The sequence below is a fragment of the Vollenhovia emeryi genome, unplaced genomic scaffold, assembly GCF_000949405.1.
Source record: "Vollenhovia emeryi isolate VEMERY1.0 unplaced genomic scaffold, V.emery_V1.0 DF939122.1, whole genome shotgun sequence".
NCBI classification, from domain to species: Eukaryota; Metazoa; Arthropoda; class Insecta; order Hymenoptera; family Formicidae; genus Vollenhovia; species Vollenhovia emeryi.
Genome location: NW_011967244.1, coordinates 3,373,028 through 3,396,603, shown reverse-complemented (window position 1 = coordinate 3,396,603; position 23,576 = coordinate 3,373,028). Strand labels below are relative to the sequence as shown.

At 38.9% G+C, this 23,576-nt stretch overlaps 7 protein-coding genes across 8 annotated transcripts; all 7 read left to right on the top strand.

The window, feature by feature from the left end:
* Positions 1–292: 292 nt before the first annotated feature.
* Positions 293–1,993, top strand: LOC105570003 (zinc finger protein 771-like). Of its 2 annotated transcripts, none has more exons than XM_012026911.1 (2): positions 293–1,102; positions 1,297–1,993. In XM_012026911.1, the coding sequence occupies exon 2, from the start codon at positions 1,395–1,397 to the stop codon at positions 1,698–1,700; it is 306 nt and encodes a 101-aa protein (XP_011882301.1). In that variant the 5' UTR covers positions 293–1,102; positions 1,297–1,394; the 3' UTR covers positions 1,701–1,993. The 2 variants fall into 2 exon arrangements, with proteins under 2 accessions (XP_011882301.1, XP_011882300.1); XM_012026910.1 differs by having other exon boundaries at positions 1,291–1,993.
* A 5,225-nt stretch (positions 1,994–7,218) lies between these two features.
* On the top strand, positions 7,219–9,353 carry LOC105570117. The gene is made up of 2 exons (XM_012027081.1): positions 7,219–7,499; positions 9,200–9,353. The coding sequence occupies exons 1-2, from the start codon at positions 7,219–7,221 to the stop codon at positions 9,351–9,353; spliced, it is 435 nt and encodes a 144-aa protein (XP_011882471.1).
* A 127-nt stretch (positions 9,354–9,480) lies between these two features.
* Positions 9,481–11,164, top strand: LOC105570004. Its single transcript, XM_012026912.1, has 2 exons — positions 9,481–9,554; positions 10,522–11,164. Exon 2 carries the CDS (start codon positions 10,524–10,526, stop codon positions 10,842–10,844), a length of 321 nt encoding a protein of 106 aa, XP_011882302.1. The 5' UTR covers positions 9,481–9,554; positions 10,522–10,523; the 3' UTR covers positions 10,845–11,164.
* A 47-nt stretch (positions 11,165–11,211) lies between these two features.
* On the top strand, positions 11,212–12,596 carry LOC105570005 (zinc finger X-chromosomal protein-like). Its single transcript, XM_012026913.1, has 2 exons — positions 11,212–11,418; positions 12,393–12,596. The coding sequence occupies exons 1-2, from the start codon at positions 11,286–11,288 to the stop codon at positions 12,575–12,577; spliced, it is 318 nt and encodes a 105-aa protein (XP_011882303.1). The 5' UTR covers positions 11,212–11,285; the 3' UTR covers positions 12,578–12,596.
* Positions 12,597–13,027: 431 nt separating this feature from the next.
* Positions 13,028–15,955, top strand: LOC105570006. The gene is made up of 2 exons (XM_012026914.1): positions 13,028–13,219; positions 13,281–15,955. Exons 1-2 carry the CDS (start codon positions 13,111–13,113, stop codon positions 13,493–13,495), a joined length of 324 nt encoding a protein of 107 aa, XP_011882304.1. The 5' UTR covers positions 13,028–13,110; the 3' UTR covers positions 13,496–15,955.
* A 552-nt stretch (positions 15,956–16,507) lies between these two features.
* LOC105570115 (gastrula zinc finger protein XlCGF58.1-like) lies at positions 16,508–19,756 on the top strand. Its single transcript, XM_012027080.1, has 5 exons — positions 16,508–16,550; positions 16,711–16,997; positions 17,571–17,641; positions 18,368–18,615; positions 19,488–19,756. The coding sequence occupies exons 1-5, from the start codon at positions 16,508–16,510 to the stop codon at positions 19,754–19,756; spliced, it is 918 nt and encodes a 305-aa protein (XP_011882470.1).
* Positions 19,757–22,205: 2,449 nt separating this feature from the next.
* Positions 22,206–22,891, top strand: LOC105570007. The gene has a single exon (XM_012026915.1). The coding sequence runs from the start codon at positions 22,410–22,412 to the stop codon at positions 22,701–22,703; it is 294 nt and encodes a 97-aa protein (XP_011882305.1). The 5' UTR covers positions 22,206–22,409; the 3' UTR covers positions 22,704–22,891.
* The last annotated feature ends 685 nt before the right edge of the window (positions 22,892–23,576 follow it).

Sequence of the window (23,576 nt, the reverse complement as noted above, 5' to 3'; positions counted from 1 at the left end):
GTTTATGTTCTGTTGGTAGGCATTTTTTCCATTTTTGGTGCTAGAACGAGGCAAGTCCAAATTAAAAGTGTTAAAATTTCATGTATTTTGAAAGTATATTATTATTTGAATAAGTATGCGCTAATTGATAGCTAAGAAGAATATAATGTAAAATAAATAAACTTTCTGAAACAAAATTTGAAAACGGGGGAAAGTTTTTTTCGTTTATCTCAGAAACATAAAATGTGGACTTGCCTCTTTCTTGCAGCAATGTCTTCAATTGATTTCAACGATACGATTGTATTTATTTTTTCATTATTTTAATTAGTAACAAAATTTAAGCTGAGACAATTGAAATATTAATGAAAAGGCTGTGATTTAATCCGCGAAGAATATTTTCTCTTTTGAGAGAACATTGTTACATAACGTTAAATATTTTTAACATTTGTTAAATACTGTTAATATAAACTTTTCTAGGATTTCTTATTTTAAATCAATTAGTGCCTGAATCTTTCTTAGTCATGAATGAATTTCACATCTGACCAAGAAAGATGCTCGCTCGAATGGCTGGTATCACGCGTGTTGAGAAACTGCCCTACGCCATGCAAACTTTGCCAAGCGACAACCGAAGCCAATCATCGGGAGAGAATCATCGAGGGATTTTAACTTCGAAATAATTGACGCCGTACTTTAAGATTTGAGAAACTTGTTGCTTCTCCTTTATAAAAGGTTCGCGATTCGCTTGTACGTTGTTTTGTAAAATAAAGTTTGATCGCTATTTTTATCATATCTGTCGCTGAAACGCATGGATCTTAACAAAGCGGCTGGGCATTAACGCCACTCTTGTTCACATACCTTTTTCAAGTATACGACCAGCCACAGGGCAGCACGGATCTCTCATCACCCGAAGACTGCACAGTCCGGCGTTTACGATTCTGACTTTTCTAATAGATCTCTAGTTACGTAGATTCTCGTAAGCAGTAAGAATCACACGTAGCGATTTTATATTAAAATTTTAGCATTTTTCGTAAAGTCACATTGTGCTTCTGCGTCACCGTAGCCCGCGCGACGAGAGCGTCGCTGAATACAGGTTCGTCGGGAAGATGCCACGCGGTTCTCACAGGTATTTTCTTCATTGCAATACAGAGAAGCATGAACATCAATCCGGCAAACCTTCCAGCCAGTCCTACATCGAAGGCACCCCGAAAGTTCCCCGCGACTTTCGTAAGCCTTTGGCTCCGTCGAATCTTCCCATTACTCACCCTCGAACGCGACGAGCTGCTACGTTTTATTAACCGATCAACTTTGAAGTTTCAGGTTTTTACGCGACAACTCCGCAGCTGGATCTGTTGCAATTCTGCAAGGGCTTCGAGACCGAGAGCAGTAATAGGGACTTCGGCCAGGACTGCCCGTCCATGTCAAGATCAATCAATTATTATCCTCAATATTATCCTACCGGCCGCGTGAGAAATACCTCCTATCACCCGAAGGGCACGTCCACCGACAACAAGCCCTACGGTTGTCCCAAGTGCGGCCGCTGTTTCACTGTCAAGGGCAATATGACCAGGCATTACAAGTTCGAGTGCGGTCAGGAGCCGCGCTTCCAGTGTCCCTATTGCGAGTTCCGCAGCAAGCAGACGTCTAACGTGATGTCTCACATCAGAACCAGGCATTCCGGTCAGAAGGTCTACGTGGTGCACCTCAAATATGAGGACAAATAAGAGAGAAGGACGGTCGTGTGGGACGTTGCAATTTCGCATGATTTCGGCTCGATTTGGAACGAGCGGGGAACCGCACTCGTGCGAACGGAATGAGTCATTTGGGAATTTTGAATTTTCCCCGGACAGCTTTTGTGTGCACCTAGAAAAACGATTTATTCAGGTGACAACACATGAGATACGTTGAAATCATATTTCGTCGAATTTGTTAAAGTTTTCTTTACCTCCGCTAAAACATTTGCTAGATTTGAAGAAACAGATATGAATTCTCTTAGAGATCCCAGTCTCTATCGAATAAAATTTTGGTTAAGGTAAAGAAATAATTTCTTTGAAATTAAATAAAAGTCGAAGAAAAAGAAGTCACTTATAGTCGCCAGTGATGATTATGAATTAAAACGGGGAGCTTATTATCAACCCAACTGGCAAATTCCTTAATTTAGCAAATTACAACGTTTCGACCCTAGTTTGGGTCCTTTTCAAGTAATACTGCAAATCAACAAATATACGAGATTAAACTTATTAATTAGTTATCAAGTAAAAAGAAAGGAGGTAAATTAACGAACCAAAGTGAGTCATCGTCATAAAGTAAAAAATGTTGGATATCCGGTGGCAACAAGTCTAGTTTTCGGCATCGTAGTAAGAAAATGAGTTGTTGATTCGCAGTGCAAATTTTGATCCTTGTGTGGATCCAGAATTTCATAAGGCCCGTCATGTTTGACCCAAATTGAAGAGTGATAGTTTCGAAAAAACCTTCCGTGGGTGTAGACACCCTTGTTAAATGAAAGTCTAGTTAGGTCGAAATTAAAAGAAAATTTTTTTTATTTAAAAGAAACTTTGTCTGCACTGATAAAGAAATATTACTTTACTCAAGAAAATTATTCACTAGGTGGCTCCTAATAGCTTATTAACTTAGATTTGAAAAAGTAATAAACAAATTAAAACATGCATTTCTTTAATTTAAGTATTTCTACTATCAAATACTAGAGATAATTTTAAATTTAAAAAATTTTACTTTAATTCTACAAATGTTTACTAAGATATAAGTTTTACAGCGAAGAAAATTGGATTTCTTATTTGACAAAAGCAATGATTTTATTTAATAAGTAGTATTCTCTATTTTATGAAATCGTTAGTTGAATGTAGAAAATGTAATGATTTAAATTAATTTACTTAATATAATACATAGATTTACTTTAAATTTGACTTTTTATGTAAATAGAATAAATATTTACTTCGTTAAAAAAATTTTTGTCAGTGTGGACATGTGATCGCGCTTTTTGTGCAATCGTTATTCGTGAATCGCGTCTAGCACGATCGACATTTATTAAGGCAGATCGGACATGCAATTATTGCTCGCGATTCTACGCGACGAGATGCCTCACGAACGTCCTTAGCTGTTAAGAGTTTCACGAGCGCGGTGCGGTTCCTACGTCGTCGGTCCGATGATGTTTAATCGTTTACCAATTGCAATATCTAGTGCAACAATGGGGGGAGGGGGGGGGGACAGGAGTGAAGGAGTGTTAGCAATCGCTTAGCCGTATGATGCGACACGACGACTTCGTCGTGAGGGTCTACTGTTGATGGAGCGCGAAACGGGCGAACCGTGTAAAATTTGTAGCGGCTGGAATAGTGGGACTCAGTATTATCGTCAGATATTCTCTCCGTCTTTACACGTTACGAAATATCTCCATGCTTAGCAGTTAATGAACCGGCGCGCGGAGCTCCTCGTTGTGTGCTACGTGACATTACGACATTCGGGAACTGATACGCTGTCAGTTTAGCCTCAGCGACGTGAGGCAACGCGAGAAAAGGGTGGTCTTTTGCGCGAGCACATTTCGAGTTTCAGCATTCGCGCGCTATCCAATAAGCAATCTTTCGATTATTAGGGGCTTTAAGAGAGTCGTATGTTTTTTAAAACGTAGATGTATACCTTTAAAGATTCAGGTTGTGAGGTTGACGATGGGACACGATGAAACATTTGCGTGCGTTTTAAATGTACCAGGATCGATCAGACTAGGGTATGACGCCGGATATGCGCACCGGCGTGCGCGTGTTATCATTAGCGAAGAATTGTCGATTTTACAAATTGACGAGTCGGAATTGTTATAGACGACGAGCGACGCGCCAAGCGAACATGGGCGCTCGTCACGAAGACTGAATTGTTACTAACAGGAGCAGAAAGTCTGAGAGAACAGGGTTTTAAGCGGTCGGAACAAACGTAGTTACCTTCTTTTTTTTATCACGATATAGAGTCACGCGCTGTCGACTTTGTTTCTCGACGTGAAGACGCATTTGTTACACCTGGGACACTAATAGCAATCGATAACATAGAATATATTTCACCTATCAACGCGAAAGTAGATTGAAGTGTTGCTCTTCATGTATCGCGGAAACACCAGTTTGTCACACGTTCGGTTCTTTTCGCGGTTCGATTATCGCGGCACGTGCCTGCTTTCGTTTTTGCATTCGTATCGCATCCGCGCGGATGGAGGGGGTCTCTTAGAGACACGAAACACGTTAGTGGCCGACTGTTTTTGTTGCTGTGATATAATTATTCGTGTAGCGATATAAGTGTATTCGACTAAGTACATACGCGATAAACCTACGTACTAAATACGTAATCTGTTGTCGCGCGTAGAAACGATTGTTCTTCATACGTTCCGTTAGGTCTTCGTAATTAAGTTTTCTGCGTACTTTAGGATGTCGAGCAAGTTTTCGCGAGCAGGGGATCTCATCCGCACGGGGTATTTTGACGGACGCAGACAATCGTGAGCTTCGTACGACGTACGTCAAGATACCCTACCGGGATAGGGTAAACATGTTCCTGGCCGATTAGGAACGCAACATGTTTTCACCGTTGGTATATCAATAGCGATTTCCCGCGGTACGTTTTATCATCGTATATCGTCGCTGTGGAAATGTAATATAAAAATAAATTGATGTTCGGACACCCTACTTGCCGAATGTGCCTCAGTATTTTTTCTCCCCGATAATCCCTAGCCCCCTCAGTCTCTCCCTCATGTATCGGGCACCATATTACGCCAGTTAAAATGTTCGGAGACGTAGGACACCTCACTCGACGAATCTGTCATAGCTGCACGATAGACAATCTACTACGCGTGTGGTGTTTGTTTGCGGCCAAAACTAACGACGGATGCCTCTCTCTCTCTCTCTCTATCTATCTATCTATCTGTGAGGAACGTGCTTGACATCTTCCGTTCAAGTTTTCTACCGACATATTCGATTGTTCCGTCCACGTGCCACGAGACTAATAACATTGAACAGTAATCCAATAATCCAAATTGTAACTTTTACCTGTATTTATGTGCTTTGCGTCAATGATCTTTGCACTTTAATATCTAACGAGCAACTCTTCCCCAGGGCCAGTGACAAGTGTCTTCGATGTTTTCCTATCAATCGTGGATCGGCTGTCTCGTTAATTATTTATCTCTAATTTTGTCGAGGTTGAAAGCTTGTCGATAAACATGTAGATGAATTATAAACTTGTCGATGTGCCCGATGTCAGAAGCTACCAGACGTAGCGATCCGAACCAAGTCTCACAGCTCGGTTTTTGCTTTCAGATCTTCTCATGATGGACTCCTTCATGAGCTTCGTAGGTCCTGACGAACGCTCGCCCTCCCGGCCTCAGAAGACCCTCTACTACTGCCCCAAGTGCCTGCATGGTTTCACCCTGAAGAGTAACCGCAATCGTCACTACAGATACGAATGCGGTCACGAGCCCAGGTTCAAGTGTCCTTACTGCGAGCTGCGTAGCAAGCAAACGTCGCAGATCTATAGTCACATTAGGAAAAAGCATCCCGACGAAAGAGTCTGGGTCGTCGATCTGAAATCCTAACGCAACATGCGAACATCACGCGAGCAGTGTTGTGTATTATTATGATTTCAAGCATAATAAACGTTACCTCCACATTACTTCCCGTCTTGACGATTCTGATGGCGCTCTTGTCTTTTGCTCGCCGCTAAATGAGTGCTCATCTCTTTGGAGTTTTTACTTTTAGGAACAGATTGCCAACGTTACAGTCACGTCCGCTTATTAGCTACGTTATCAGGTACGAATATAAAACGTGTGAGGCTGTAAGAATTCCCAATCAAAATTTCCCCGTCCATGTCGAGCTTCTTTGGATGTTTGCTTTATGATACTTCACATTGTAATTTATGTCAAGTGTGTCGCGCGGTATAAAAGTTGATGACGATCTACATGTCGACTATAATGATATTGGATTGAAGGCTGGATGATATCGTTTGTGTATATTATTCACGCACGATATTATTTTTTGCTTGTACAAGCCGTTATTACATACATATTTTAATGACATGTGCAAGAGAGATCAAGCCGTAAGAGTCGCTTCAATACGAGTGTCAATGTTTCCTTTACACGAAAGAGGAATGAAAAGATCGGCGGACAATGATAAGGTACTATTGAATACTGTAACGTTGCGAGTCGATTGTCCGCGAAGTGCCTTTAAGAAAAGGAAAATTATCGTTAAAATATGTATCCCGTTTTAAAATATTCTCTGCATTCAGCTTACAATCCGAATTCGAAAGCATTACAAGTACACATCGCACCCGACACTCACTTCTTAAAACAGACGTCGCACTTATGTGACCGATAACTGTAGTGACCTTTCCCTGGCCTGTCGATAGCTCGTCGTTATCCGTGGTCTCCTTCTAATTGTCCCGTTGTTTGCTTTCAGTTCTTTTGTACGGAAGTTACGGAGTCGGCCGATACGATTTAACGAAGCCCGACCCGAGCCAGAGCGTCAGGGGGTTGTCGATGCGACGACGAGCGTGCGGTATTCGTAATCACGTATGTCCGAAGTGCGGGAACGGTTACACCGTGATCAAGAGCCTCATGCGGCACTTGCGCTACGAGTGCGGTCTGACCCCGAGGTTCAAGTGCCCTTATTGCGGCACTCGCAGCAAGCAACGCGGCCATGTGAGCCAGCATATACGCAGGAAGCACTCCGGCCAGCGCATCTACGTCATCGACTCGCCTTGATGAGGCTTCATCCAGCACACTCGCTTTCTAACGTTTCTCTTCCTCTGACGACGCACCTTAGCAATGTCGGCATAGTCCGACGACCTTCTTTCTTTTGGTATATTTGTGTATCGGCACCTTATCGTGTGATGAACTGAACGATACATGTAATTGTCATTTTGTTGACTGTGTAATTTATAGAATAAAATATTTCCATGACACTCTGTTGGTCCTCGAGATAGTCGTTTCATTTCCATTCACTTCATGATTCAAACGCTTGCGTTGATAGCTCCTCGGGACGCAGTGCAGGTTTGCCGATGCGTACGCCGAGCAAGTAAACGGAGACCTTTGCGCGAGCTTGAACTCCTCAGGGTCAGGTGACGGGAATAATTCGTGGTAACATTTGCAAGCGTCTCCGCGATCTTCTCATTTTTATCTTTTTCTCCTTCACGCATACGGCTCACGCGCATCTTGATCATTCAGCTAACTCCGCGTCCTGTCGATTTTTTTTAGACGTGAAAATGATCAAACTGGAGACCAGCCTGGAGAGCATGTGCTCGGTGGTGCTGGAGGAGTCCCAGAACTTTGACTACGACGAAGAGAAGCCGCTCAACTCGACGAGACGGCGCCGGGGCGGGCGCTTGCAAGACGACATCGAGAGGCATACGTGCTCGCGATGTTCGAAGAGCTATATACACGCGTGGCACCTGAAGAGGCACACGAAGTTTGAATGCGGCCAGGAGCCGAGAGTCCAATGTCCTTACTGCTCCGCCAAGATGAAGCAACGCGGTCACGTTTACAGGCACATCCGCCAGTGTCACCGGGGTCAGAACGTCTACGTGATCGACCTTAACTGAGAGCTCACGGAGACGAGACTGACAATACAAATCTCGATACGGCGAACCAGCACCGGTGTTTCGAACTTCCAGTACTAGCGTACCGATCTGTTGCTTCTCGTCACACTTACTGAGCAATTTCGCCAATCCGCGCAATCGTTTCGAAATATGCCTTATATCGCGACTTTTTTAATCCTTTTTTTTTGTTACAATCTCTACTTGTACTCTTTATCTATCTTTAATGCACTCGTCGAAACGAAGGCTCCTTCTTTGCTGTGTGATTCCGAACAGATATCCGTGTCGCTTCCGAATGCCTAGAATAATGACGAAATTTCGATCAAGTTTTTTTATCTGATTGTGAGATGAGGGGAAGGGGGGGGGGATTTGTATCTACCGTAATATAATTACAGTATGGATGCTGATGTATCTAGTCATCATGATCAGAATCTAGACGCGAGAAGAATAATAAAATTGATTTTATTTGTCTTATCTGTATTAGAATATCTGATTTTATCTCTTGTATCTTGTCTATCGTTATCTCAAAACGAATAAAATACGATATTTTCTCACTCAATCGAAATAAAGTTATTTCCCTAATATAAAAGATTATTTATCATTGTCCGTATTATAAACTACAGTCGAATAAAGCGTGTCCGCATTGTTTATTACCTTTGTTATTTTCCTAAGACTAATTGCAGTGGGTCTGAATGTTTCTCGATATTTTAACACCATCATTTTCGACTATTATTAAGTCGACTATTATTAACTAATACATTCGATTTTCTAGGTCCGCTAAACTTTTCCGATGTGAACTGCCATTTCAGACAGAAGAACAGAACAGAGAGTCGATAGAATTAGCGACCTAATTGTTGCAATGGTACTTCGTCGCCCGACATTTACGATACTAGATATAAACACTTAATAGCATTTCGATAATCTGAGTGATTCCAAGTTTATATGACACGTGTCTGTAGGTGTAAACCAAAGAGATTGTACTCATATCATGGTACGACGAACATCAATGCACATAATTTATAAAATTTTACACATATATACAGGAAACCTAACGCAGAACAAAGAAGATATATGATCCAGTATTTTTATTATTATACATTTTTGATATATGCTCGCATATTTATTAAACTTTTGAATTAATGATTAGTATAAATAAATAATTGTATGATTTAATTATGTATCTTTTCCGTCGAATATAAATTTATGTCTTTCTAATTTCATAAATTTATCGCGGAAAGAGATCAATTAACTAGACAAATTAATCAAACTCTGTTAGTCAAATTCGATAAAAATTCAATGAATGTAAAAGTTGTAATAATAAATAAGTTTTGTAAAACAAAACGAGCAAAAAATATCTGGAAAATTGTGAAACGAATAAGTTCTGTTATTGCAAATTTGTAAATTTAATTCTATCGAAAGCGAATCAGTATTTATATTAACAGATGTAATAAATTCTTCTTTCTAAAATTTTCCCGAAAAATGTTTGTATTTGAAATAACTGAATATTTTAATTCTGACATAGCTGAGATTAAGCTCTCTCTTTCTCGCTCTTTTTCTGTACTTTAATTATTACCTATATTTTCATAAATTCTGCTACCGCATCTTTTTCCATGACTAACGCTCCCCGTTTTCTTCTTCCTCTCGCTTGCAGAGACGACGATACCACGCATACCCAGGATTATGCCCATTATGCCCAAGAATCTGCAGCCACAGCTCTATACGTCATCAATGATGTCGATCAAGGACCTAACGCTCTGGATGACCAAGCAGAGCGGCGGGACTATCGTATACCCGTATCGTTGTGAGAGATGCGGCAAGGGTTACCAGCACCGCGGCACCTTGCTGAGACACACGCGACACGAGTGCGGGAAGGAGCCGCAATTCAAGTGTCCGTATTGCGCTCATAAGACGAAGCAACGTGGCAATCTCTATCAGCATATCCGCACCAATCATCCTGGGAAGAACGTCTTCTCCAGCAGCATCTAGTGCTTGTAGACGTCGCACACGTGCGTTACCACTTTCGCGGTCTTCCTAGTTATTTTATTTCTATTTTTTATCCGGCAATGTTTTGTGTACGCGCGAATTAACGTGGATACAGCAGACAGTTGCAGTTACCATTGAGATTAAATTACGTTATTTTTAATTAAGCGAATACTGCATGAATCGATTTGTAACGAATATGTCAGTATGATTGCGCAATTATTTTTTAAATTGACTTTCTATTTATTCAGTTTTTTTGGCGTCAGTGATATTCCTGTATGGATGTATATTATCTACATTAGTATTAGTCATAAGCGTAGGTGCATTAGTGCGTACAATAAATTCATTGAATTCTAAACGGAAGAAACGATTTTGTACTAGAATGATACGTATAATTTATTTTCGAATCAATTAAGGCTGTAATAACAATGCGAAATTCATCTCTTGAATTTTATCTTCTTCTCTTTTGTATATTACATGCCCGATTTCACTGTTCGTGAGTCTGTAAGTACTTGCCAAATTTTCTACAATAAATGAATTGCATCATTTTTTCCACGTACTTATATAAATAATCTTGCATGAGTCCAATCACTATATAACATAAAGCGATAGGTGTTTATTTGTAAAAAATATATTTTATGGCGCTTGTTGAAAACTGCTAGCAGCTTTCCATTTGTTAACAACGTTTCCTACAGAACAGAAATGCTTTGAAAATTAATCTAAAAATTTTATATTTATCTTTAACTGTTATTTGGGGGACATACTTTTTTCGTAGATGTAAGCTCCTTTTTAATGAAAACAGAATGACCTAGCTGTAACGATACGTTAGGCTTAAAAGAATTAGGCAAAGGCAACATTTCAAGCTGCAGCACCCTGCGTTGTTATTCTTGCGATCAAAAGTCTTCATAAGTTGGACTCAGCCTATCAGTAAAATTTGTTCACCTCGAAATCTCCGTGACCACTTACTAACCGTCGTATTTTATTTTCTTTCAGGGATGATAGCTTGGCAAAGTATCCATCAGTATCACCAGGATCAGATGACTAGTCAGCACAAAATTCTTCACAATTCTAATTACGTGAACCCGAAGATTTCCCAGTTAAAATTTCCCAGTTATCTCGATAAGAAACCGGGTTTCTTTGAGTGTCCGAACTGCGGCAAGTATTATCGCTGGTTGAGGAACATGAGGAGTCACCTGAAGATCGAATGCGGCAAGGACCCGAAGGAGTGTTGCCCTTATTGCCCGCATCGCACCAAATACAAGAGCAGTCTGCATAAACACATCCAGAGAATGCATCCGGAGAATAATTTCGCATAATTTCACCAAGTATTTTTTTTACTCACTAATTATCGCTGTGCAATCGATTTCTGATTATCATGGGGCGATTTGTGCACTAGTTATTGACCGCACATATATACGTGTTAAATGAGACAGAAACAATGAATCTTATTTATCACACTCTTTGTAAATTATTATTTACTGAACGAATTAATTGTTATACAGTCAGTGCACGAAGTCATTCGAGAAGCATCGACTCAAATGTTGTTCATAATTATTATAAGTCCTAATAATTGTAAATCTAGTCAGTTGAAATGAAAATGATATTAAATGGTTCGCTGATAGAGTTCGTTGAGCGTTCTTGGTGTTTTGTTTAATATTCCTGCAAACTCCTATAAACCATGATCGATTGCGGAATCATCTTGTCATTAATCGATATTTGAGGATGATATTTTCAGGATCAATTCATCGGTGTTACAGATGCGGACAATTTTACACCTGGCTGGAAAGTCTGAGAAAGCTTATGTGTACCAAGTGTGTGGTTTATTATCGAGTCAACAGTATTCGTATTATTCGCACAAATCGAGGCAAAACAGGAATGATGCTACAAAAAGTGAATAAAACCTGATTTTTTAAAATCTTATATGCACTATAGTTTTTATATATTTATATAGCATGGATCTAAAAGGCTCATACGATCATCGAGAGGCATTTTGTCAAATAGATTTTATTTTTATCCGAGTAAGCTTTTCTCCTTATAATAGAAATTTTATTTTAAATCTATATACTTGGCTTAAAAATAATTCATTAATTTACTAAAACATTAAAGTTACACGATTAAAAACGCGTCGCCAAGTCTAACGGATCCATGCAATGCAGATCAGGATGTTTATTAAAATAATTTTATTTCAATTCTCTGCGAAAGAAATGTCACGGCTTGATGAAATAAATTATTAATGTAATGTCAAAAGTTTAACTTATTCATCACAGATTCATGCGAAAGGCTTTAGTTTCACGGGAGAATCAATTCACGGAATTGGCACTCTACGAAGATTCGCACGATTTCATGAATCATAATGAATTGTCACTTAATATATTAAATGTGTGTTTTAATTTTTATTTCATTATTTCATGCTAATTAAGCACTTTGCACACATCTTTACCGCGACACGTCCGCTAAAGATCAAGCACATACTTTGTAACATTCTCTACAAGCACAGATATTAGAGAGATCGATGGCTTAATGAATCTCGTACGTATATTATTCTCAGCAACTGAAATATTCTTCTGCAGTTAGAAATCATATAATATATATACGAGATCCATGATTCTCTTAACATTTCGCGGAAAGTTTTATTTTGAGCAGACAAGTTCGTAACGATAATATTTCTTGTGTGAAAGTGATGCTTCAGAGACATTGTCACGGTGTTACCAATTGTGAGATCGCGTCACAATTGGTCTTCGAAGCACCCTGCGGATAGAAAGACACTCGTTGGAGAGCGTCCTCGTTTGCATCGTGGGGGAATTCGCCGGTTATCCCGCGCGGTTGTGAAGCGGTTTCCTCGCTGACTAGTATTTCTGTTGCAGGTGTCAAGTACCCGTGCCAATGGTGCGGACGAAACTTCTCGTGGCCGTCGAGTCTACGTCTACACCAGAAAATGGCGTGCGGTAAACCGCCGAATTTCTACTGCACCATCTGCGATTACAAGTCGAACTTCAAGGGCAACCTCAAGAGGCACCTGTTTTGCAAGCACAATATAGATTTGTATTGATGCACGCGCGCGACTAGATGACCATGCGATTGTTTTTTAAGCGACCGACCCTTTTATCTTCGTCGACAGAAGAAGAGAGAGAGAAAATTATATCTGCAATAAATTATATTTGCCGCAACACGTCCTATGATAATCTTCCTTAGGATCCTCTAATGTTTTTCCGATTGCGTTCACCATGCGATTCAGTGAACCCACGCGTTGGTTTTCTCGCGGATTACCTCTGTTTCAGATCACAGGTACCGAGAAGTGCCAACGGCAGGATGGACGAAGTAAGTACGTACGTACAGGAAGACAATCGCACGTGTGTTAGTTTTTTTCCACGAGATCGAAGAAGCGCTTTTCGAGACGATTGACCGCGTGCGAATCACCGCGAGATCAGTCGTCTTCTCGCCCCCGTAGCTTCGTTCGTATTTCGGATCACGAATCCAGAGAGATGTTTCGCCCTCGAAAAGCGCGTCGTCTCGCTAGATGGATCATCCCGAGGACGTCTTCGCGGGGGATCCATTCCCGACTTGCTCAAGGCATGCGCTTCGATGTATAGAGATCTATCTTGGTTGCGTCCAACGCTTGCTACCTCCGTGACCGCTCGACTCTGGGCCCTGCAATGGGGTCTCACGGGTTGGCCCCACCCCATCATCAGGGGTGAGACCCGATCCTCTCGTGGTCTCCGTGATCATGCTCTAACAGACACGTCTCTTTTCAGATGCACCACTCTTTCCGATCGTGAGGCCGCGACTGCACGTGTGCCCCCGCTGCGGCCAGATGTACTCGTGGGCGTCGAACCTGCGGAAACACCTAAAGATGGGCTGCGGCATGGTCACCTTCGAGACGCACTTCTCCTGCCAGTACTGCCCCTACAGATCGAGGATCGAGGCGAGCTTCCTCAAACACCTGCTCTCGGTGCACAACATCAAGTAGACGTCGCGCTGGGGCGACATCCCCGGTATCTCGCCGACCGACGTCTTCGATTCTTCCGTAATCGCGACGTCTCCGGGAGGAATTCGTTCGAGGTTCTTCTCGCGATTAGAATCGATGGAAGACCCGCCAGTCTCTGATGATTCTTTCGCAGGGGGAAGAGCTTCGCCACGGTCTCCTTGAGTCAGAATAATCTGGTAGTCGGATAATATCGTACGCCCCGCGAAACTGTCCTCCCGTAGCTTCCCACGCTATGTTCTTATCTAATAGGAAGCTCACGTGCTCGAGCGAAAGCTGATGTGTGGCTTTCTGACGAGGAGCTAAGTTGTTATCTCGCACGATGGCCGAAGCAGCGAGTATGCACCGCGTTTACGTCCGAATTGCTTTGAAGCTTATCGGAGCGTCGACTCTCGAAAACGTAAGACGTCGTATGAAGATTGTAATATGACACGTCATATCAATGATCTGTAGGGTCTAACAATAAGTGTCGTACTATAGACTCTGTGTGATGTCGTCATTGACGTTCGAGACTCCGTGAGAGCGATTTTTAGCTTATATGAGTTGTGCTTGCGACGTTCGCCGACTTAAATCTCGGGGAGATGATTTTGTTTCAGATTATTTTAGGCCATAGTACGTGGAAGCTAGCCTCTTTCATTTGCAGAAATCGTTCAACGTGAGAAAAGTGACTTTGATAGACATAACACTTAATTGAGTGAACAAAATCTAGTCTAAAGGCTGTTTTTTCTTCCGTAAGATTTCAGACGAACTCGCTTCGTGCTGCGGTTCGCAGATAAAGATATGGATATTATTTTTATGTATTTTAACACAGAGTAATCATATCTCTTTAAGTGTCTTTGTATTTTGCTTGATATAAAGTAAAATGTGCAATTATAACTACACACTAATTACATTTCTGATTTTAATTGGAAGAGATCCACTCGCATCAGGAGCGAAATCTTTCCTTTTGAAGAACTTGGTTTGTTCGAGTTAATCATATCTCGGCTCGGGAAACCCACAATAATTTCTAGTTTTAGCGAAAGAGCTTTGTTACATTTACAGATAGGAATCTTCGTGGTAAATGTGTTTCATCTTTGCCAGAGACTTTTCTCTCCTTTCGTCCATTTCTGTCGAGGAAAACGCCTTCCGTTCACTATTGGTGCAATTAATAATATCCGAAATTGTTACAATTCGTAACTTCGATATCACGCGTATGTACGAGCGCGCTCGTGTGTATGTGTGGGCGTGTGTCTGGCGCGTGTCTGTGTGTGCGTATGTGTGTGGCAAAGTGTAGCACGGAAAGTCTGATTACTACCTAACGACGAGACATTAATGATCACGTATACTATAAGTATAGCCGCCGGAAGATGTTGGGGGACGGCAATCATCGAAGACTACGTAATGATCTTAAAAGTCAAACCTATAGGTTTAAAGATAAGCGATAAACTTAAGAAGAAGTCGATGGAGTCGTTTTTTAACGCGATTAGTAATACGCCCTTGTACCGTCGATTATCGTGCATTATAGAGACTGCTCGAGTATAGTGCAATTTGACTGTAAATTACGCTAGCTCCAACTACACTTAGCCATGTGGCGTAGCGGATTTTAGACGACAGTTACTTACATTTATCGACGTACCGACAATTAAGCGTATCCCACAACAGCCAATAATTTCATTTACGACAATGTAACCATGATTAGGGATAAGCATGCATCCGTGGCCTCTTTTACAATATACACAGATTTCAATGAACATGAACATTGAGTTTTCTTTTTAGGGCTTTGTAACGCACGGCCATCCTGCTTTCGTTTACAGATCTTGTTTTTCTTACATCGTGCAACAATGAAACGAGAACGCAAGATATTATGTAGATCGTAGGTGAATTATTATCCGATACTCGAAGCGCTGTATCGTGCCATTACTCACTTAAACGCATTAGTCATTTATCCAAATTCGAAACGCTAACTTCGACATTTCGTAACATAGGAACGAAATAATATTCCGACGTAAAAATGTCTGAGCCGATTAAATGTAAGGAAGCCTACACGGAAGCCTCGTAAACAGAAGAAGGTACAAGTTTAGGAATTTAAGGGAAGAGTCGCAAGAGTTGCATATCGAGAAGTGCATGCTAACAAACAATCAAGATCCACCTAATCGCCCCTAGTGAGGGAACTCGCGTATCGATGCTCGTTACAAAAAAATTTATTACTACCGCGAAATTTCTTACGTACGTGAATGAGACAACGTGCATACGGCGGATAACGACGTTATAGAGACGATAACGATGTAAAACCACCTGTCTACGAGAGGCACCGCTAATGTACTTTCCAGTCGATAGATCAGTAGATCGATAGATCGGCGAAGCCACATGTCGCGTTGGCTGCGCTACGCAGCGATTAAGTGTTTGTGTAACGATGTTTCGCATTCGTTTGCTTTCTAAATAAATACCTGTGTACATATTCGCAGTCACGAGAATATTCTTCGAACTGCATCTCCTTTCGTCTTTATTTTACACGTTCGATCAATTACTTATGATTTTTTACAGATCACGAAACGCCTCCATTTCAGGATCAAAGATTGCGTTTATTTTGCCTCCAAAAAGAACTTCTTTTTATTTCCCTATCTGTTTTAAATTATTGCCGAGTGTCTTTCCTATAACTTAATTTTTCGAACTTCCTCATTAATTCACGTCCACGACTATAATTATTGTCGCAAGGCTAATAGCTTCAATGCGAATTGATTATAATCTAAGTTTTATCATTTTATTCGACGCTCTTCATTATCGTTAATTATATAAATGACCATAGAGTAAAAAAATTTAATTAATAAAATTTTTCAGTTATCCGTCTTGAACTCGTCTACGTTAGATTGCCATAGCTTCTATATTTTCCATATTACTCTTCCTAAATATAAAAACGTGCGAATTGTTACGATGACGATGAATCTTCCCTTCTCTTCCCTACTCACTTCATTTTAGTTACGGGTGGTTTAACAGTTTGGAGCGGTAACGAGTATTAGGATGAACATACATGTGATGCAGACGTTCCAATCTTTGTCCATAGGTATGAGATGCATTCTGAAGATATCCTTGTTCATCGCATGCTACTTAGATGTAAATGTTTTAAGTAAAACAGATCGCGTTCTGGGAAACGCACAAGTGGTCGCTCTTTGCAATTTGATTGTCTTCAACGCATACATGACGAGCTGGCTTTTGTGTTTCAGGTTCGCTTATTGTCTGGGAGAGCTATCGGGCACTTGGTACGAATACGTCCAACAGATCCAACAACTATGAAGTTCGCAAGTTCAGGTTCAAGCACGTGGATCATGCTAGTACAGGCGGTAGGTACAAGTGCTCCAAGTGCGCAAAGTCGTATCGATGGAAGCATCACCTTGTGGAGCACGTCAAGGCCTCCTGCGGCCAGAAGAAGGCGGAGTGCTGTCCGTATTGTAGCTATAAGAGCAATCGCAAGTGGAATCTGAAGTCGCACATGAAGAGGATCCACGCGAGCGTATAAGAAGGCAGATATTATATTGATTACAAAATACATTATTGATTAACAGTATCTCACAACGTGATACACACGAAAATATATTATTGATTGACAGTACACAATGTCATACACACGAAATTTTATTGATTACAAAATACTTTATTGATTGAAAATATCTCACAATGTGGTACACACATGTCTCCATTTCAATGTTCTTCAATAAAACAAATTGTTTATCTCATTCGGTTCTTTCGACTGTTGCCTGTAGCCCGAAATTAATCGAATTTATTGTTCGATATTTGTAATACTGTTCCTGGAGGCCAAATCCTTGAAAAAGAAAAGTACGCAGTTCCTTTAGAATATCCATACACTCCTTTTATTGATTACCTCAAACGAAGTTTTTGCTTTTTCTCCTTTTTAATTTTTCTTGATTATCTAATAGTCTTTTTCATGATTTCATTCACATTTTTTTCTACGGATAGAAATACTAAAAGGGAGTAGAAAGGAATAAATTTCTGTCGAATTCGTCTCGCCCAAGTGTTGAATTCTTCTGAGTATGTATATTTTATTTGTGTCTCTTTCATGTTTCAGGATCATTTATTTACGAGACTCGTTTACAAAGTATGGCGAAACCGCGTATATTTAGACGCGATTTGGAACAGGTGAGCAGAGCCGTTGACGCTGTCGCCAATGGGATGTCTTTGAGGAAGGCCGCGAGAATCTACTCCATATCCAAATCAGTTCTACATCGATACAGCAAACAGGGCATCCCGACACGAATAATTTACGCCAAGAAGTTCCAGCCATATGCGAATTTTTAATGTTTGAAGATTATATCGACTGTATCATGATTCTCTAAATGATTCAATTAAAAAGTTATTGAGCAATTCATTTCCTCAAAAGAGATTTTCTTCTTCGATTGACAACACGTTTTTTGTTATTTTCCTGCCTCTTCTACAATGAAATTGGATATTAAATTTATATTGCATGAAGTATTACGGTGGTTATTAATTTATGAATGGTAAGTATCGATGAGAGACATCATTAAAGTTATTTTATTAAAAATATATTTTGTTTAATCTTTTTTTCTTTTTTTTCTTGATCTGATCAATGTCTTATTAATTTCAAAGAGACTTCTTTTTATTTGTTATTTTCTTAATTCTTTAATAACTGCAATTTATTTCAAGGAAAAATTAATCGTCTTAAAGGTGTTAATAATTTACTGTGTTAAAATAAATTTTATTTATAGATGTTAGCTGATTTAGACAGATTACCCACAAACTATTGATTTATTAAAAAAAGCTTAATGACATTTTTAGCAATTATTCTAGAATGTGCGAATTTATTAATAAGGATCATTATTAATTATACGGATGTATTTGTTGCAGAAAAACTTCCTATTTGCGCAAATGTCCATTTTGCAATAAAAAGATTAAAAACCGACCGGTTCTATATCGACATTTGAAGAGATGCAAAGAGAATTACTGGCTACCACCCGAATTCATGTGCGGATATTGCCTTTACCAAACAGGATTGAAGAGCAAACTTGTTAATCGTCTTCTTAAACATACTGATTACAAACGCAAAGTGTCTCAGCTTTTGCAGTTTTATCGCTTAAAATATGAGTTTTCGTCTAGTGTTTCTTCTAATTAATTTAAATTCAAGTTGTATTTTACTTTATAAATATATATGTTTAATCTTACCGACTACTATGACAAATCGTATTCTTCAAAGTCGAAATAAAATTACTTGACGATGTTGACGATATATATTCATCGATTATAAAATGGCTGCCAGAACTACCTAATTGTTTGATATCTACGAAATTATTTGACATCTGAAAAAATACAACTTGTATTTTTCAAATTTTAATCAATATTTGCGCAGAATTAATGAATATTATCTTCCTTTCAAAAATGGTCACACGTTCAAGATTTTTCAAATATTTTTTGTTTTTAATAATATTCAGAACTTTAGATTTCTGGCATATATATTCAGGATAAATCAATATATCTCGAACTTATCATTTTTCTTTTATTCGGGACAATGATCATAAGTGTGATTCGAATGCCAAAAAATAAACCTATTTATCGCGTACTAATTATTAATAAGATATTTATATATGACGCTAAATACATCGTTCTTCTGCAAGACTTTATGTTTATCTTTTTTTCATTTTCCTTCACTGTACATACAAAACTAACTGTGATGTAATTGAGAAACGATATTCGCGCACAATTCGCGATTTGTAACTCGGCATGAAATACATCTCCAACCAAGTATGCTTGTGAGATTATGTGCAAATAGGGTGGCCTTTTTGTGTAACGCGACACGTATCTCCCTTGGGGCAGTCGAGAGATAGCCGAGTAGACCCAGCTAGACCCTAGACATCGTCGAAGAATCTACTCTTCTCCGCACGCTATGCACGAATATCGCGAGGAAGAGTCGCGGCAGCGTCCATGAACAATGCTCTCTAACCGGGTGTTCCCATGTTCTTTTGTTTTCTAGATGTACGTGCCGCGAACTATCTGAATTGCCAGAGGGTGACGTATCCGTGCAAGAATTGCGGCAAGGTCTATAGCTACTACTCTAGTCTGGCCAGGCATCTGAAGCACGAGTGCGGCGTGGAGCCCAAGTTCCACTGTCCCTTGTGTCCTTACAAGACGAAGCACAAGTCGAGCCTGAACACTCACCTGAATGGCAGGCATATGAAGCTATTGAGCGATTTTTATACTTTGCCCAATGGCAACAAGACGTCTTCAACGGATGGAAATTAAATCGTATCTGCGTTCGAAGACGCATGATATAGATTAGATGCTACACGTGCGATGTACCAGATAATTCAGAATTTATGCGTCAACTAGTATCTGATTTGTGAATCATAATTATGATTCACAACGAAGTTACAGTATTATAGTCATATAGTGTAATGTTACACTATTTTAATTACGTTAATTTTTTTATATTTAATTTAATCATGATTAATTATTACGCATTCTTTTTAATAATATTTTTAAAAAACCGACATAAAATTGCATGGAATTCGTTATTATTAGAATTTAACTACAAATATATTTTATATGCGATAATTCTGAATTATCTCGTATTTAAGTGAAGTTTGATCCTTGGTGCACCAATGTTATATATTTCTTCCTATTAACAACCGAATCTGCAACCGTATATAGACGAAAGTTTTCTATTATGAGATAGTTTTCTAATATAAGATAGCAGGTTTTCAGCACCCAAATTCAATCACAAAACTTTTTTCACAATAGTTACACGATCTAACAATGAATTTTTTACTAAACAGATTTCGCTCCAAGGGCAATAAATTCATGGTGGAATCAACTGATGATGCCTACTAATTTAACAGAAACCCCTCTATCTCATATTAGGGAACTTTCCTCTACATATATTTACTACACTTCTTGTTTTTCTATTCTCCCTCCCGCAAGCAGAGAATGTTCCGACAGAATACCGCTAACGAGCGTTTATTTTTCAATGACACAATAGCCTATATTTTTGTAAGCAGCCATCATTTCATGCGTCATCATCAGTGAGATAGTCCCCTGACACATATGTAGACGTATAAGAAAAACATACGATCCCTTGCCGGAATTTCATTGCGACCATCCTGTATTTTTTTAAGGAACGAGATCGCAATCTGTACTGTATTTTATATCATTATGCTTTTTGATATAGCGTATAATCATATTGTTAGACGATATATTTATAAAGCTGGATCTTTAGTAACATATCTATAGCGGCGAATTTATTATTAAAGACAGATTTATGTTTGCAGTGATTTTTTTATATATGTTTATTATTTTGCATTTTGTTTTTATATTTTTGGTTTTTTTTAAATTAATTTAGACTATAGAGCCTTGGCAAGTAACAATCTAAGCAGAGAATTAACTTAAGACGCATTTAACATTATGCATAAACAATATACTTTTTTTTTCTAGGAGCTTAGATAGAGAAAATTTTTTTTTTTAAAGAGGTTTCTCAATAATCTCGATAATATATGTAAATTTTAATGTTTACCCTTACTTTCTCACACGTTATACATTTTTGAAATAAGAGATATTTAGTTTTGTATCTGCAAAGACATGTATTATGCCACTTGTTTGAAGTGATTTGAAAAAGCAGTATCGGTTTCACCGAGAGAGTTTTATACCAAAGTTTAATAAGTGTTAATTGCGAAACAGAGAAACAAGTCAATATACATAAATAGTTTTTACATCAAAGAAACTTATTTAATTGTTTAATCTTCATTAACCGATAATATTCACGCTAATACGATTAAGTTTATTGTTAACAAAATTGAATGTATCGAGTGTGTTTTTAGATATCGGCAAATGTCCGATAAATAAAATCAATAAATCACGAAAGATACAAGTGAACTTATTAACATTCACGCACGATCGACAATAAGAAATAGGAACTACACACGCTAACGTGGGTAGTAAAGGCTTTGTTGTTACAATTATAAAACGTGACAACTATACATGTTTATGTGCGTGAACATCGTGCGAAACACAAAGTATTATTATAGATACCTATTTATACAGATACTTCAATAAAAATTATAATAAACCGCTTTCTTTGCTATGACAGACCTTAATCAATCTCGTTTAACATTTTGTTTCAGTTGTCCTGTGGCGTCTGGTTCATATTAAGATGTAATTATAGTTTCTTTAAGAAAAAAACTGCTTCAATATGGTTTGCAAAATTCTGGAATAAAATTTTTTTCCAGCAATGGTGTGGTAATTTCGATTTTGAAAGATTGAAGATGTTTTTCTTTGACAGCTCTTGTTATCGAATGTTGCTGTATGAAAAGCGCAACTACGAAAATATATGTGGAATAAAAGAAGATAATCTAATTTATAATCGTAGGAATGACCGCAACATTGTTCTTTCAATGGCAATTTCGTGAATCGTGGAGCTATTTGCTGAACATAATAAATGCATCATAAAGTGCTTTCACAAATTGATGTAACGGCGCAGAAAGTTTATTGAGATATCGTAGATCCATTCCCTGAGATTACTTGAACGTGGTTTTTGAATAGAGATGTTTTAATAATAAAAATTATATAATTATATAACTATATAATTATATAATTCTTTAATTCTTTATGAATTAATACACGTTGGAATTTTATATGAATGAATCTAATGGTATATCTTTATTTTTACTAAGTCTGTATCTATTAGCGACAAGTATTGAATAAAAATTTTTCTTGTGTGATAAATCCTTAGTGCAAACGTACATTTTATTAGGTCTTCATGTATCGGATCGACGTTGCTATCGGAAGAACATGTGAACACTTGGTCGTAACGAGTTTATGATTTATACATATACATATATAGAAGAATATAAATTGCCATCTAACAATCGCACAAACTCTTTCAGAATGGTGCTTCAACGCTATGGAGGAGATCGATCCTTTGGCGTTGCCATCGCAGCAAAATAAGTCGGATTGTCGGACAATTGAAGACCAAATAACGGTGCAAGTCAACTCTACGAAGGTCTACCCGTGCGTTCGTTGTGGACGGTGTTACAAAGTGAAGAGATCGCTGCGTCGACATATTGTGGTCGAGTGCGGCAAGGCGCCGAAGCACAAGTGCCCTTACTGCCAGCACCAGAGCAAGTACAGGGCCAGCATAACGAAGCATGTGACAAATGTACACCCGAATTTGCCGTACCCGTTACCTGACGATTAATCGTTTCTAGAATAATGTTATTTATTCTCTTTTTTTATAATACTGATATTAGTAGTATTTATACTACTACCAGAGAGAAATCTGAGAGCGGCCACGCCGGTATTTTATGCGGGGTCTCTACAATGCGAGTCTCAGAGTCGTAATTATACACATAGTAAGTATAGACTGAGCGTCCCATTGAATAAGCTGAAGCTTGTGAAGAGAGAGAGGGGGAGAGAGAGAGAGAGAGAGAGAGAGAGAGAGAGAGAGAGAGAGAGAGAGAGAGAGAGAGAGAGAGAGAGAGAAGATATAAGAAGACTTTCTTTCTCTGTCTTACACCATCGTAGAAGAAAAGAATCGTGCTTGCGCCTCCATTGTTTCGATGGTGAGGCAGAGAAAGAAAGTCTTCTTAAATTTTCTTTGTCTCTCTTTCGTCTCTCTTCACAAGCTTCAGCTTATTGATTGGGACGCTCAGTCTATATTTACTATGTCTATAGTCGTAGTCGTAAGAATAATCGACTGTAATTGGTCAATTCAGTCGGGCACATAAGAATTAAAAAAAAACATAAGTTCAGTAACTTTTACTCTGATTGGTCAAATTTCAATCTAATCCCAATCTCAATCCGTAGTCTGATACGGGCTTTACGATCACTGTATTCTGTATTGGGTCTGTGCATAAGTCTGTGCCAAAATTCCGAAAGATGTCGTTCGCAGTTGTTTTTCAGTTCGCACATACGTCAGACATCTAGAGTATCATACAGTTTCTGGAAGCTAACATTTGTGCCGACATTTTAAGACCACACTCATCGAGATCCGTGTCGTGTACGAATTTTAATTATATTTTGACTATGGAAGGAGAAAACGTGTATTTTCGGTGCATTTCGCTTTTTTATT

Excerpts from the sequence above, each read along its gene's own strand:
- LOC105570007 (XM_012026915.1), top strand. The coding sequence starts at position 22,410 with ATGGAGGAGATCGATCCTTTGGCGTTGCCATCGCAGCAAAATAAGTCG.
- LOC105570117 (XM_012027081.1), top strand. The coding sequence starts at position 7,219 with ATGATCAAACTGGAGACCAGCCTGGAGAGCATGTGCTCGGTGGTGCTG. Across the intron at positions 7,500-9,199 it reads CAACGCGGTCACGTTTACAG|AGACGACGATACCACGCATA; the intron begins GCACATCCGCCA and ends TCTCGCTTGCAG.
- LOC105570115 (XM_012027080.1), top strand. The coding sequence starts at position 16,508 with ATGAACATACATGTGATGCAGACGTTCCAATCTTTGTCCATAG. Across the intron at positions 16,551-16,710 it reads GTTCCAATCTTTGTCCATAG|GTTCGCTTATTGTCTGGGAG; the intron begins GTATGAGATGCA and ends TTTGTGTTTCAG. Across the intron at positions 18,616-19,487 it reads AAAATATGAGTTTTCGTCTA|ATGTACGTGCCGCGAACTAT; the intron begins GTGTTTCTTCTA and ends TTTGTTTTCTAG.
- LOC105570003 (XM_012026911.1), top strand. The coding sequence starts at position 1,395 with ATGTCAAGATCAATCAATTATTATCCTCAATATTATCCTACCGGCCGC.
- LOC105570004 (XM_012026912.1), top strand. The coding sequence starts at position 10,524 with ATGATAGCTTGGCAAAGTATCCATCAGTATCACCAGGATCAGATGACT.
- LOC105570005 (XM_012026913.1), top strand. The coding sequence starts at position 11,286 with ATGCGGACAATTTTACACCTGGCTGGAAAGTCTGAGAAAGCTTATGTG. Across the intron at positions 11,419-12,392 it reads CAGGAATGATGCTACAAAAA|GTGTCAAGTACCCGTGCCAA; the intron begins GTGAATAAAACC and ends TTTCTGTTGCAG.
- LOC105570006 (XM_012026914.1), top strand. The coding sequence starts at position 13,111 with ATGTATAGAGATCTATCTTGGTTGCGTCCAACGCTTGCTACCTCCGTG. Across the intron at positions 13,220-13,280 it reads GCCCCACCCCATCATCAGGG|ATGCACCACTCTTTCCGATC; the intron begins GTGAGACCCGAT and ends GTCTCTTTTCAG.